Source organism: Cetorhinus maximus, chromosome 10 (genome assembly GCF_964194155.1).
Source record: "Cetorhinus maximus chromosome 10, sCetMax3.hap1.1, whole genome shotgun sequence".
Classification (NCBI taxonomy): domain Eukaryota; kingdom Metazoa; phylum Chordata; class Chondrichthyes; order Lamniformes; family Cetorhinidae; genus Cetorhinus; species Cetorhinus maximus.
In genome coordinates this window covers 57,265,676-57,279,958 of record NC_135888.1, presented here as the reverse complement: position 1 = coordinate 57,279,958, position 14,283 = coordinate 57,265,676, and the positions used below count along the sequence as shown (strand labels likewise).

The following is a 14,283-nucleotide window of genomic DNA, read 5'->3' as shown; positions in this document are numbered from 1 at the left end:
CGGTATCCACAGTATTTTGCTTTTATCTTAGTGCGAATTCTGGTTCTGTCACTTCGGAGCTCACTTCTCCCGACTTGTCACAACGTGTCTTATTCGAGTTAAAGCCGCTCACAGAATACTCTTGTCTCGAGTTCCACTGTCCCTTTTAAAAGTTATTGACTCGTTACTAAAACATGCTGCCGAGTAAAACTGCACATTGTGTTCCAACCGAGGTGCAATGAAGTGGTGGAAAATGTAATGGTCTTTTCTGGTCGGGGAATATTAACTAAACGCATTAACAGCAGGCTTTGTCTTTACACAAGTTGCACAATTACTCCTAGGTGTGTGTTCGGTTCTCTGCAAGGAGAACCAAAAAGTTCCGAAATTCAAAGAGGCGATATATTCGTACACAAATGCTATAAATCTATTTATTATGGACCCCAGTATCAACATGTAATATTTGTTTACACTTCATTAGTGCATTCACCGAGGCAGAACAGTTACATTTAAACATCGCTTGCTTCATATTCAGCAACATTAATTTCAACGTCTGTTTGTAGGTTGTAACCTACATGAACAATTTTTTTATTTACAAACAGTGGAACTCAAATTACACAATGTCCTTTACTGAACTTCATCTTCATTGTACAACATTCATTAAAATGATCAAAATACGAAGAGTCAAGAAGCCCCAGGCACTGACTGAAATATAAACTGACTTTATATCCACATTGGACAAGTTAAAGAGAGAAAAAAGATCGATTTCTAAAACCAGAATCCATTAAGAAATAGTTCACTGATACTGGTGAATATGCAACGCGGTCACCACAAATACCGTTAACTTATTGTTACCAAAATACTCAACCTTTATACAAACACTTACAGAAATATACTTTACAGAAAGATATTCAATAATAAAACACGCGGACGTGATTAAAAGCGGTTTAATTCATAACCTGAAAGCCGCAAGGTGATCGAGATGGTAGAATGTTCACTCGGAAAATGAGTACACTTAATGACCCGCACAATACAGACTGTCACGACCAGATAGATGTAAAACAAAGAGCCTCGCATATCCACAGCACTTCATCCCAGGTATGTGTTAATTGGTGGGGGTGGGGGTGGGGCAGGAGGAGGCCATTCAGCCCCTCAGATTCATTAATGTTAGAATTCCGTACACAATACAAAACACACCTAACAGGTACAGCGCAATTCCAGCAGTTTTTTGCTTGATTCAGGATTAAACAGTCAAATGCTGTGCCACTCATAAGAGATTCATGAATCATTGCAGTAATCCAGGCTCGCCAAACTCAAGTCTGGCCAATTCATTTCAAACTCAACCACAATTTTCCTGGTTTCAAAATCATAGTATATAGTATATCATAGGGCGAGTTCAATAACCCCCACCCCAGTCCCATTGGCAAATTAGTTCTGGTTTTAATATCTTCCCCCGCTCCCCCACCCCGCAACCCAATAGCTACTGACCATCCTCCTGGATCACATCTTTACACTAGTCTCGGGGCAAGGCGGATCTTCTAATTCGCTTTGATGCTCCCAGGGAATGGGATCTTCCTCTGCAGTGGCGGGCGCGTTCTGTCTATCCTGCCAGAACTGCTCCATGTCGGACAGGACCAGATTGGCAGTCTTATTCGTCGGGCTCTCTGCTTTGTCCTGGGCGGGCTTTCTGTCGGGGACCTGGACAGACTTCTCCTGCTGAGACGGGACGGGGATGGGCGGAGGGGCGCTGTCGGTGCTGCTGGGCCGCCGCTGGCTGGGCGCCGGCGGGAGGGCGGCGGAGGCTCGGGGCTTGCTGGAGACCAGCCTCTTCCAGAGTCCCAGGAAACCTTCCTTGAATTCTTCGGACATGGCCACGAAGATGAGCGGGTCGATGGAGGAGAGGCTGAACACGAGCACCTGGGAGAGCAGGGCGAAGGCTGGAGGTGGCGAGGGCTCGCCCCTGGCGGTGTGCCTGACCCATAGCCAGGCGACCCAGCCGGGGGCGCACATGGTGGCGGAGGCCAGGCTGACACTGAAGAGCATCACGGTGAGCCTCCTGCCTCTGATGTGATTCCGCAGGTTCTGGGTTTTGCTTCCCCGCCGCTTGCACCTCCGAAAAGCCTTCCAGTGGTACATGAAGGTGCAAATCATAGGGAGGCAGTAAACCAGGGCAGGGTACAACTTGGCAAAAACTGCCATAAAACTGGATGCCCGCCCCGGCGTCTCAGAAATGCACATCACCTTGCCCGCCTCATGCCTGACGGTCGCAAAGAGCCAGTGAGGTATGGGCAGGATGAAGGCCAGTGTCCAGATGGCAGTGATCAGAGCGGCGATCCTCTGGTGTTGGATTTGCACTTGTTTGTTCGGGTGGGTCACGTACATGAAGCAAGCTTTGGCCAGCACGGCCAAGGTGAAGCTTTTGCTGGCCAGGCAGCTCTGGAGGAACCAGTCGGCCGACTTGCAGATGAACCAGCCCAGGATCCAGCTGGAGCTGGAGAAAGCGACCGCCCGGAACGGGACGCAGAACAACATGATGAGCAGGTCCGCCACGCTCATGTTCAGGATCAGCGAGTTGATCATGGAAGTTTTGCCCCTCCTGGCGTTGTTGATCAGGACGGCGAAGACCAGGAAATTCCCAGCGAAGCCGACCAAACAGATGCCCGCTAAAGTCACCGGGATGGCAACCCTCAGCTCTTTGGAGTCGATATTTTGATAACCCCCAGCCAAGTGGGAGACATCGCTGGAGCCATTGGAGGAGCTGAAATGATTCGCCTGAACTGGAAGTTTCTCCATTGAGATGACAGGCACCGTGTGCTTCTGGTGAGGACGGAGTTCCACAATAGCTCCGTGTCAAAACAGATCTCAGCGGTCCAAGTCTGTAGGATGGGAGCCAGTGGAAGATTGGCAACGACCAGTTACAGCTCCTTGGACAAGACCAATCTGCAAGTATAATAAATACACTGTAACTTCAGGGGGGCCAATTAAAATGCTCTTGAAGACCGACCTACTTCATCAATCATGCATATCTTTTCAGATTAAGGCATTTTAAAAACAAACTCCCGACATTAATCTCATTAGAAATTCAATGCAACATTATAATTTAATATTGGGGTTGATTTATTTTTGTCCTGTCAGTCACCAGCTCATCTCTGTTCTGAACACGATTAATTCCTATTTGTCTAAATAAAGCTCAATGTGCACATTTGGTTTTTGGAAGTACGTTACCTTATTGATGAATATGTTGCGAGGCGGTTTTTCCATGCGTCGCAGGTTCGGAGCGGTTTTCTTAGCCGTTCTAGGTAAATCCCAGATTTAAACACAGTAAAGACAATGTCTGCTCTGAGCTCTGCTTTGTGGCTGACAGGTAGTGGGTGTTGGCGTTATCATTAAAGAATTGAAATTAGGTTCACCTTCGGAGATGTAAATGCAACACCTGGTATATTAACACGAATGTTTTTCAACAACAACTTACATTTATACAGCCCCTGTAAGAGTAAAGCAGCCAAAGAAGCTTCACTTCAGCACTATCCCAGGAAAAAATGACGCTGAGCCACGTAAGGGTAAATTAGAACAAGTAACTCACCTCCTGACTCCCCAAAGCCTGTCCACCATCTACAAGACACAAGTCAGGAGTGTGATGGAATACTCTCCAGTTGCCTGGATGAGTGCAGCTCCAACAACACTCAAGGACCTTGTCACCATGGCGGGGTGGGGGGGTGCGGTGCAAGGGGCCAGAATTGGAGGTTTACAGAGAATTGGAGGGGGGACCAATCCATGAGAAACTTGGTAGAATGATAGGATGATACAGCACAGAAGGAGGCCATTTGGCCCTTCTTGCTAGTTCTTTGAACGAGCTATCCAATTAGTCCCACTCCTCTGTACTTTCCACACAACCGAGCACATTTTTTCTTTTGAAGGTTTTAATTCACATTTGGCAGTTATTATTGGATCTGCTTTCACCTCTCAGTCAGTGAATTCCACATCAGAGCATCTCTGCATTAAAACAAAATGTTTTTGGTTCTTTTACCAATCACCATAAATCTTTTGTTACTTTGGCTACCAACCCTTGTACCATTGGAAAGAGTTTCTCTTGGTTTATTGTGAACACTTCCTTCAAGACTCCTCCCACCTCCCCAACTCTGCCCACCCTGCACCCCTCCCCCCCCCCACCCCCCCAACCACCACAACCAACCTACTCTGCTCTAAGAAGAGCAACCTCAGATTCTTCACATAAATTTGTTCAGCCCTGTACCAAGCTAATAAATGTATTCTGCACCCTCTCTAAGGCCTCAACTATCCTTTAGGAAGTGCAATGATCAGAATTGGCCACAACACTCCATTTGGGGTCTAACCAGTGTTTATAAAAATTGAAAACCAGGATGAGATTTTGAAATGCAGGCATTCAGACCAGTAACTAATACAGACCAGCCAGCACAAGGGTGATAAGCGATTGGGACTTGATGCAAATTCAGACACTTGTTTTGAATGAGCTCTTGTTTAGGGAGGGTATCAATGGGAGGCTGACCAGTGGAATGATTGAGGCTAGAGGTAACAGGAGTACATAGGATATACGGCACAGAACCAGGCCAATCAGTCCATGCTAGCTCAACTCAAACCTCCTCCCATCTTTCCTCATCTACATCTATCATCATAACCCTCTATTCCCTTCTCCCTCATATGTTTGTAAAGCTTCCTTTTACATGCAGCTATAGTATTTTGCTTCAACCATTCCTTGTGATAGAATGTTTCACATTGTCACCACTCTTCGGATAAAGAAGTTTCTTTTGAATTCCCAATTGGATTTCTTGGTGACTATCTTGTACTGATGGAATTCCAGTTATGCTCTTCCCCACAAGTGGAAACATTCTCTCTGTATCCAAACTGTCAAAACTTTTCATAATCTTTAATATCATCTCTCAGATTTGTTTTTCAAGAGAAAAGAGACTCAGCCTGTTTATCATTTCTTGATATGTACACCCACACATTTCTGATATTATCCTTGTAAATCTCCTCTGCACCCTCTCCAGTTCCTCTGTATCCTTTATACAATAATATTGACATTTTCATTCAAAGCATGAATGTATTTTGTTTAGGCTGATAGATTTCTCCAAATTCACACCTCACATTATCCCGCATAAGTTCTCAGTGCTACCATGAAAGTGAAAACTGTTTATTTTGATGGCTTCAAAGGTAAAGTGTTGCATTGAAAAGAGCCTGGCAATAAAAGCACAGATTTAATCAAAGGAGGTTGTTAGTTTAGTTCAGCGCTGTGCTCCTGAAAGATCAGTATTAATGAGATCAATTAAGAATCTTTATCAATGACCATGACTGTTATAGAGCTAGCCTATGATTTAAAAATACTTAGTTGTTAAGCTCCTGTAGTTTGTGGATCTACAGTACCTGTAATAATCCATCAATGGAGCAAGATATTAGATGTTTGGAAGTCTGTGTGACAAGTTCAATTAAAATCAGTCCTTTTACTCAGCATTCTGATTTCATCCAGAATTTGAGGCAATCATATCAAATGGAAGCAAGGCAGATTTCTTATCAGTAGAATATATATGAAAATGACTTTGCAAAATTTCCGTAATATTTTAATTGCCAGTTCAAGTAGTACAATTAGGAGATGACAGCTTACATTTATCTGATGTTTTTAAGATAGTAATATGACCCAAGGCCCTTCAGGAAATAGATACAAATGATACCCCACTACTACAATGTAAACTTAGCATAATTCTATGCAAGGCAGGGTAAGTTCTCACCATTCTGTAATAGCAGAGGTTCCGCATCAACTTAGAATCAGCTGAGAGTTTGACCCATACAAGCATCAATACCAGATTACAATACTATGTTTACAAAACATTTAACATGGTCTGATTTTCCAAATGACTCTCTCCAAAATGTGCCCTCCTGAATTTACTTCAGAAGCTGGCACAAGACCCTTCCACAGATTCAGGCTCTAACTATCAGAACCACAGCTTAACTACAAAACCCTCTGGAGTAGAAGGGTCTGGTATATGCAGGGTTAATGTGGAACTGAGTACAGTACCACCCACAGACTATTGTAAGAAGGCACATGACCCAGAGCCAGTGTCAGTGTGGTGTTGAGTAGAGATGTGATAAGCTCTTGACGTGGGGATAGCTCCCTGCCTGTACTCTTTACTATATATTTGTATATAGTTACAAGTAGTTAATAAAGACTTGTTGTTAACATACAGAAGGCTATGAATACATTCTTAACAGACACATTCTGTAACCAACACCATTACAACATGGTGGCAGTTCGGGATCAAAAAACCCTCAACCTCATAAGAATGCTGAGAAACTAAGAAAAATAAAATTTTCAACAGATTCTGAACTGAAACAAGCTCCCAACTGAAGCTACAGATGCTGAGTAAATTCACCAGAAAAAGCTCCATACAGGAGAGCCTGTAAGTTAAAGGCAGAAACCTTACTGCAGCAGAAGACTCCATAGAATCTCCCTTGGAAGCCCAACTTCAGCATGCAAAGTTCATAGCCTGCATGGGTGAGCTAAATCTTTTTAACTTCCAGGTTGCAGCCAGTCCTGAGAAACCCCTTTTACTAATTCAGTCAGAAACGTCTTTTGAATGAAATCCATCGCTAATCCCAATCCCCGACTCCAAGCCTCATCACATGGCCTCTGAGTTGAAAAGAAAATTTAAAAAAAAAATTAACTTACTCAACTCTCAGAATCTTGCGACCATCCAAATCCTTAAACAGCAAGCCTGCAGTTAATTTAAATGCCTCGCTACTCACATTGCTAGATCGCTGAATAAATCAAGTCAGCGGACACCCATTGTTAAAAAATTTTCTTCTAGAAGTACATCACTGCCATTTGCACAGCCTGCTGAACCTGACAAAGCACAGGAAAATCAGAGAGAAAAAAGGCAGCTGTGGAACTATTCTGAAGAGAGGGGAAAAAAATGGTTCCTGTACAACAAATCTTAAAGGGGCAATGAAATTTGCAGCTGAAACTGCTGAAAAGCAGGAAGAAAAACACAGTTGCTATACAGACATTCTTAAAAGGGCAACAACATTTAAAGCAGTGACTGCAAGAGAAATATTAAATCACCATAGATCACAAATCCTGTTTACCAGATCGGTTTGGACCAACCCCAGAGACAAATCCAACAGGACATTTGGCATTCTTGATAAGTGATTTTTCACATTACTTGAGTACATCAGGTCTTAATAAAAAATCAGAGGAAGACAAGATTGGCGCCTTTTATTCCTGGTTTGGTGATCTTGCTAATCACGTTGTATTGATGCAAGGCATTGATGAATCTGCAACCAGCCTTTGATGAATATTTTAATCTTCAGATCTTAAAAAGAGGCATTAAAAAAATCTCCAGCAAAGTGAAGAAAAGGCAAAAAGCAACACCCAAACAAACCACATGAGGGTGCCAGAGAGGCACAGAACTTTTTGGAAGCCCCACTAATATATCTTTATGGGAAGCCCAAGGCAGAAGTCCCAAATGATTTCCTTTTCAAAGACGTGGACACGTTTCAGGAACTGTACCAGCAGCTGGTAGTGAACGACAAGGAAAAAGTCCTGCGGCAGGCAGGCCAAGGAAAAGCAGAAGTGCAATCAGAGAAAGTTTGTCTCAGAGCTGAGTTGGAAGGACTCAATCTGAAGTACAGTCAGGCATGCCAGCAGACAAGAACAACATTCACACAAGTCGTTGCCTTGAAAGACTCTTTAAAGAATCAATATGTGCCCCTGGAAAAACATAAGGAGTTGGATAAGATGTTGACTGATACTTCAGAAAAAGATGCATTGGAGCTACCAACAATGGCAAAGCTATATGCTAATACACAGAGTGAGAAGACAAGAGCTGAACAAGAAAATTAATGGTTGAAAGAGCGGCTAATTGTCCTTCAGGATCAGGTTCAAAAACAGTCCATTACACTTCAGCAACATGATGGAATAAAGAATACCTTGAGCAATACAATGACAGAACAAACTCAATAAGCCTGCCGTAAAATCACAGGAAAACTCAAGACAAAGTATTTGAGCTTTGGAACAAAAAGGAAAACTTGTTGAAGGACCTTCACATGCTACAAGGATCCCTCAGGTCTGAGCAGTGGAACATTTACTGTGAAACAAACCGTGCCGTGGCATGGGGCCCCCAAACAACAGGAGGCCCAAAAATGCAGGGCATTGAATGAACATAAGCATTTGCAGTGCCTAATAAATGTAGAATCTACTGGACAGAACAGGGATGATTGCAAAAGAGTATTGAGCGGTCACTCAAACTTGCTTCTACTCTGTGTAGAGGGACACTTATAATGCAAGTGCGGTTAAATTCAAATCTGTGCTGTTCTAACAAGCTGCTGAATGGGCCACAATGTGTTTTACATATGTGTTGCCTGGTAGTGGTGAGGTGGGCAGGACAGTTTGATTTGCCGAGATTGTCCAGAAATTACTCTCAACATTAGAGAATGCAGTTTAAATTGTGGAACATTGGGCATGGCTATGGCACTCAAACTGAATGCTATTGCTTCAGGTTTAATGGTATTATCAGGTTAATTGGTATATCTTCCTTGCAGGTTTTCATTGGCTTTGCTACGGGTTGTAGTCCTTCAGGGTCAGTTCTGCTGCTTTCAGGGCTTCAGTAAACCAAGAACCATTTTTTCTTATGTGCAATATATAATTTGCTAACTTTGGGGAGAGGTTAATAGTTATCTACTGACTTTGTGAGAACGTTCATTTTCTGCAACTGCATGTTGAAACATTTTTTTTTTACAGGAGTTTATTGATTTTTTTACCACGTTTAATATACATGTATATCTCATAAAGAATGTGAACTTGTTTTACCAAGTGGTTCAGTCTGTGAACTGGATATACTACTTTAACGCTTTGTAGGATATGATAACTGGATGAGTATAAACGGTTACAGATTAATAATATCATTCAGTAATATCCCATTTCACCTTGTGATGATGCTACTGTGTTGCATTTTTGCTGTTAAACTTTATGATATCTCAAATAGAATGAGCGAGGGAAAACAAAAGTCACTGACAGATGGCATTCCAGATCATTAGGCTGCAACAGAGGCAATGGACGACATGTGTTATAAAGGTTGAACAAATGGTTGATTTATCTTTTATTTATTTGTCTACACTGGGGTTTGGTTTCTGTCATAGTCCTGCACGTAATTTAAGGAAGAACATTAGCAGATGTGAGTGTGTTCATGGTGAGCAGGAGCAGTGTTAAAGAGGAGCGAAGAGGGTAAAGGCTGAATATGACTTGCTCATTACTTGAGATTTGGGGAAAATTTGTAGAAATAACAAATGCTTTCTGTATCTTCCACCACCTAATAGCTAAAATGTAATTTATCATACTTAACTGCGTTTAAGATATTAATTTGTGTAATACCTATAATATCCATTGAGCATGTTCAATGATAGGAACGTCCAAATAAACTCAGGCACTTCCACAACTGGGGCACTGTGTACCGGGGCAGCTCCACAATTGATGCACTGTGTACCTGGGCAGTTCCACAATTGGGGAACCATGTGCCTGGCCAGTTTTACAATTGGGACACCGTGTACCTGGCCAGTTTTACAATTGGGGCACTGTGTACCTGGGCAGTTCCACAATTGGGGCACTGTGTACCTGGGCAGTTCCACAATTGGGGCACTGTGTACCTGGGCAGTTCCACAATTGGGGCACTGTGTACCTGGCCAGTTTTACAATTGGGGAACCATGTGCCTGGCCAGTTTTACAATTGGGACACCGTGTACCTGGGCAGTTCCACAATTGGGGCACTGTGTACCTGGGCAGTTCCACAATTGGGGCACTGTGTACCTGGGCAGTTCCACAATTGGGGTGTATGTGCCTGTGCAATGATAGCGTATCGCCTCCTATTCTATGACGTTCAATCTGCAGCCAAGTTTTGGATTGCTTTACTGAAGCAGACCAGGGAGACATTTGGCTGCCATGAGCTGCTGTGAAACGGACTCAGTGCATCCTGAAAGGGAAATATGATTTGAACATGGATTGACATCGTGAGGGTGAAATTTGCCCCACAAACCTTATTACCGATGATCTCGGAGTTTCCGCTAAACCTATTACGGGGGTCCTTCGAGATACCGTTTCGTACGAAATAAATGTTTTAGAATTTTTAAGACATAATGGCACATCCTTCGGAAACTGGGCGACAGACAGCAATTTCGAATCCGCGCAATAGGTGCTCTCGCTTTCCTGACTACATAGGGAGAAATGCACAGCATAAATTGTCCGTTCATTCAGATTAAAAATGCAGCGCTCGGGAACTCCTGTTCAATTGACACTGTTTAGCAGCTCTTGGAGTCATGGTTTGCATAGTTTCTTGCCTGAGTGGTTGCATTTTTTTGATGTAGTTTTTGAATACATTCCGTCCAGGGCGATGCGTAGCCCGGGGGAGGGGTATCACAAGAAATGCAGTCGCACATTGAAAGTTCAGGTGGAATCATCAACCTATGAGAGCTTTGGATTCTTAATATTTAAACACCAAAGATATGCTACTGCTGTATGGCAGAGTACCAGGTAGTTTTGTATTCTTTACAGTGCACACAATAGAAACGAGTGTATTCACAATGCTCGCCAGGAAAACAATTGGATGTGGCCGAAGTAGCTCAGGCTGAGTAACCAACGTAGGAAATAAAACATGTACAAAAACAGAATTATCTGGAAAAACTCAGCAGGTCTGGCAGCATCGGCGGAGAAGGAAAGAGTTGACATTTCGAGTCCTCATGACCCTTCAGCAGAACTGAGTAAAGTTAGGAGAGGGGTCACCCCTCAAGACCCTTCAGCAGAACTGAGTAAAGTTAGGAGAGGGGTCACCCCTTTCCTAACTTTACTCAGTTCTGCTGAAGGGTCATGAGGACTCGAAACGTCAACTCTTTTCTTCTCCGCCGATGCTGCCAGACCTGCTGAGTTTTTCCAGGTAATTCTGTTTTTGTTTTGGATTTCCAGCATCCGCAGTAGTTTTTTGTTTTTAAATAAAACATGTACATCTTTCCTCTTGAAAGTGAAATGATTTTCTTTTAAGAACAGTTGAATGGCCGGAATACAAAGAGCTGCGTATCTTAGAAAGCTGGCAACTTCCTGTTAAACAGAAATCGAACACTTTCCTGTTCCATTTCGTGTTCAATATAAAATGTTGTCTCAAAAACAAAAATAGCTGGAAAAACTCAGCAGGTCTGACAGCATCTGCGGAGAGGGACACAGTTAACGTTTCGAATCCGTATGAGTCATATTGAGTCATACGGACTCTAAACGTTAACTGTATTCCTCTCTGCAGATGCTGTCAGACCTGCTGAGTTTTTCCAGCTATTATTGTTTTTGTTTCAGATTTCCAGCATCCGCAGTTTTTTGCTTTTATCTTAAATGTGGTTTCATTTAGTTTCATTTTCCAATCCTTGTTGGTTTTGAAATGCTCACTAATGTCCGTTAATTCTGTCTGAGATATTTTTTCTCTTGTCCCTGGAGGGTGGGGGTGGCCCAAAATGAGCTGTGCACAGGGCCATACTAACTCTAAATCCAGCCAATGGGTCCGAGCTCATCCCTCAGGAGCATTAGAAAGTGAAACAAAATGAATTTAATGCCATTCTGAAAGAACTGATAACCCATTTTCAGAGAAGACTTGGGAATGTTCACTGTTCCAGAAGGAAGACGAGAAATACAAGAAAGAGACTGCAACGCTGAAGAAAACAGTTGCACTTTTGGAAGGAACCTTGGAAAAACATTACATTCCCAAAGAGGAATGCAAAGAGATAATCAAAAATCAAGAACAAATATCAAACAAAGGTAGAAGTTCTCACTAAAGAGCGTGAGGTCTTTCAAAAACAATTGGAAGAAACACAATTACAGACTGTGAGCTTGAAGAATGGCACAGAGGAATTCTGCTTTGCCAAGGAAAAACCGATCAGTGGAGAGAATACAACATGGGGCAGCAAACAAATCTTTCGGCTGATGTATGTCATCCGTAACCGGTCTCTCTCTCTCTCTCTCTCGGCCAGGGATGCCTGCGTCACCCTGGATCCCCTCCAGACGGCGGAGGATGCGAAAACTACTACTGTCAATAGCCAGCCAGAACAGCACGGTCCTGAGTGCTTAATCACTAAAGAGTTTTCAGACTCGGATTTCATATTTTTGGAATGCTGTTAGTGCCTTTTACTGTGAAGACAGAAACAAAGTATTTATTCAACTCCTCTGCCATTTTCTGGTTTCCCCATTATTATTTCTCCAGCCTCATTCTCTAAGGGGCCTATGTTCACTTTGGCCTCTCTCTTCCTTTTTATATGTTTAAAGAAGCTCTTACTGTCTGTTCCTATATTACTTGCTAGTTTACACTCAAAGTTTATTTTCTCCATCTTCATTATTTTTTGGGTCATCGTCTGTTGGTTTTTAAAACTTTCCCAATCCTCCGGTTTACACTAATCTTTGCCACATTGTATGTTTTTCTTCCAATTTGACACTGTTCTTACCTTCCTTGGTTAACCATGGTTGGTTTATCCCCTTCCTGGAATCCTTCTTCCTCACTGGGATTTATCTTTGTTGTGAAACATGAACTATTTCTTTAAACGCCTGCCATTGTTCATCAACTGTCTTTTCTGGCTAAACTCCACTCCAGCCAACTCTGCCCTCATTCTTTCCTTTATTGAAGTTTAGCACAGTTGTTTCTGACCCAAGTTTCTCATTCTCAAACTGAATGCTAAATTCTACCATGTTATGGTCACTGTTTCCTCGGGAATCTTTTACTCTGGGATCATTTATTTACCTGCCTCATTATACATTACCAGATCCAAAACAGCCTGATCCCTGGTAGGATCCACAACATATTGTTCTAGGAAACTGTCCCAAATACACTCTTTAAATTCTTGCTCATGGCTACCTCTGCCAATTTGATTTTCCAAGCAATGTCACCTATCTTATAATGGCCAAATATGAAACTTTAAGCATTTTAAAATACATGCTTACACAAACATTGGGGAGGTAGAGTATCGGGGATTGGAGGAGCTCGTTCAGTCACTATCTGTCCCAAAAAGACAGGAAAGTGAACTCCTGTGAAAAAATACCATGAAATAAATCCTACATAATCATGAAGTGGTCTGGGAGGTTTTGATAAAAATCAGTAATTGAAAATAAACTCCTCAAACTTCATGTTTGTTGGACTAGAGAGCACAGATAGAGAAAGTCACAGGTTTAATCCCCAGTCTATGCTGAGATTGTTGATCTCACCTGGGACAGCAATAGGATTATGACAATTAGATGTAATGTCTCTGAATTCAGGCAAGGAAGAATCATTTAGTTTCATATTCCTGTAAATATCCACAGACTGCTGCTGGAAAATGGATGTCTTTTGACATTGGGTCAGGACATGAACTGGCGCAGTTGCTATGCCCTCTACCATATGCTGAAACTACCAAGGCTCAAGATGTAGAGAATGTGGTGAGGTACCTTCAAGAAAACATCTGTGCCAGGTATTACGGACAAGGATGAGAGAGAGAACTGAAACTCCTGTTTCCTTCCCTTGCAGTCTATAATCAGTGTGTTTTTGAAAAGGAAGATGTGTGTGTTTTTTAACCCCTGAGTGTATGGCCAAATTGAATAACCAGCAGCGAGCTTTTTGTGGGTTGAAATAAAGAGGATTATTTATTCACACAGTCATACCAAAAATCTAATACTAGGTCACTCACTCAACAACCACCCCACCCCCCACCCCCCCCACTCCTGCCAACACCCCCACCCCAAACACACTCACACACACACACATAGACAAGGAAAAATACAGTTAAAGAGAATGGTGCACTTTTACAAGTTATAAACAAAATTATGTTCTGTAATTCATGTGTTTGTCTCATCTTGAAAGAAGGCATGTGTTGCAGACCCGATGAAGAAGGTGCTTTCTCTACTGAAGTGCACCTAGGTGGATTCAATAGCCGGAGTCATATATCAGAATTGTTGCAGGGTTCCCTCAAAGAGATAGACTTTCAGCACGTCACGAAGTTAGTTACTTGTTGTCTTGATACCAGGAGTTTGGTTTTCTGTATTGGTGGCCTTGAAAAGAACAAGCTTAGAGACCTTACAGTGTTACTATCTCCAGGTCTAAAGGCATTTTCTGCTGCTGCTGTTTCTGCAGTGCAGAGTAACTCCGCAGACAACGCTTAAAACCTTTTTTAAAAAGGGCGACCGATATGGATGTCTTAACATGTGATCCTTCACAGCTCTCTTCCAAATGAGGTGTTGGGCTTAAGTTAATTAGCCACAGTCTGAGCCTTTGTGTTTGCAGACATCCA

General features: G+C 42.6%; 1 protein-coding gene across 1 annotated transcript; it reads right to left on the bottom strand.

The window, feature by feature from the left end:
* Positions 1–1,476: 1,476 nt before the first annotated feature.
* Positions 1,477–2,769, bottom strand: gpr151 (G protein-coupled receptor 151). The gene has a single exon (XM_078551245.1). The coding sequence runs from the start codon at positions 2,767–2,769 to the stop codon at positions 1,477–1,479; it is 1,293 nt and encodes a 430-aa protein (XP_078407371.1).
* Positions 2,770–14,283: the final 11,514 nt, after the last annotated feature.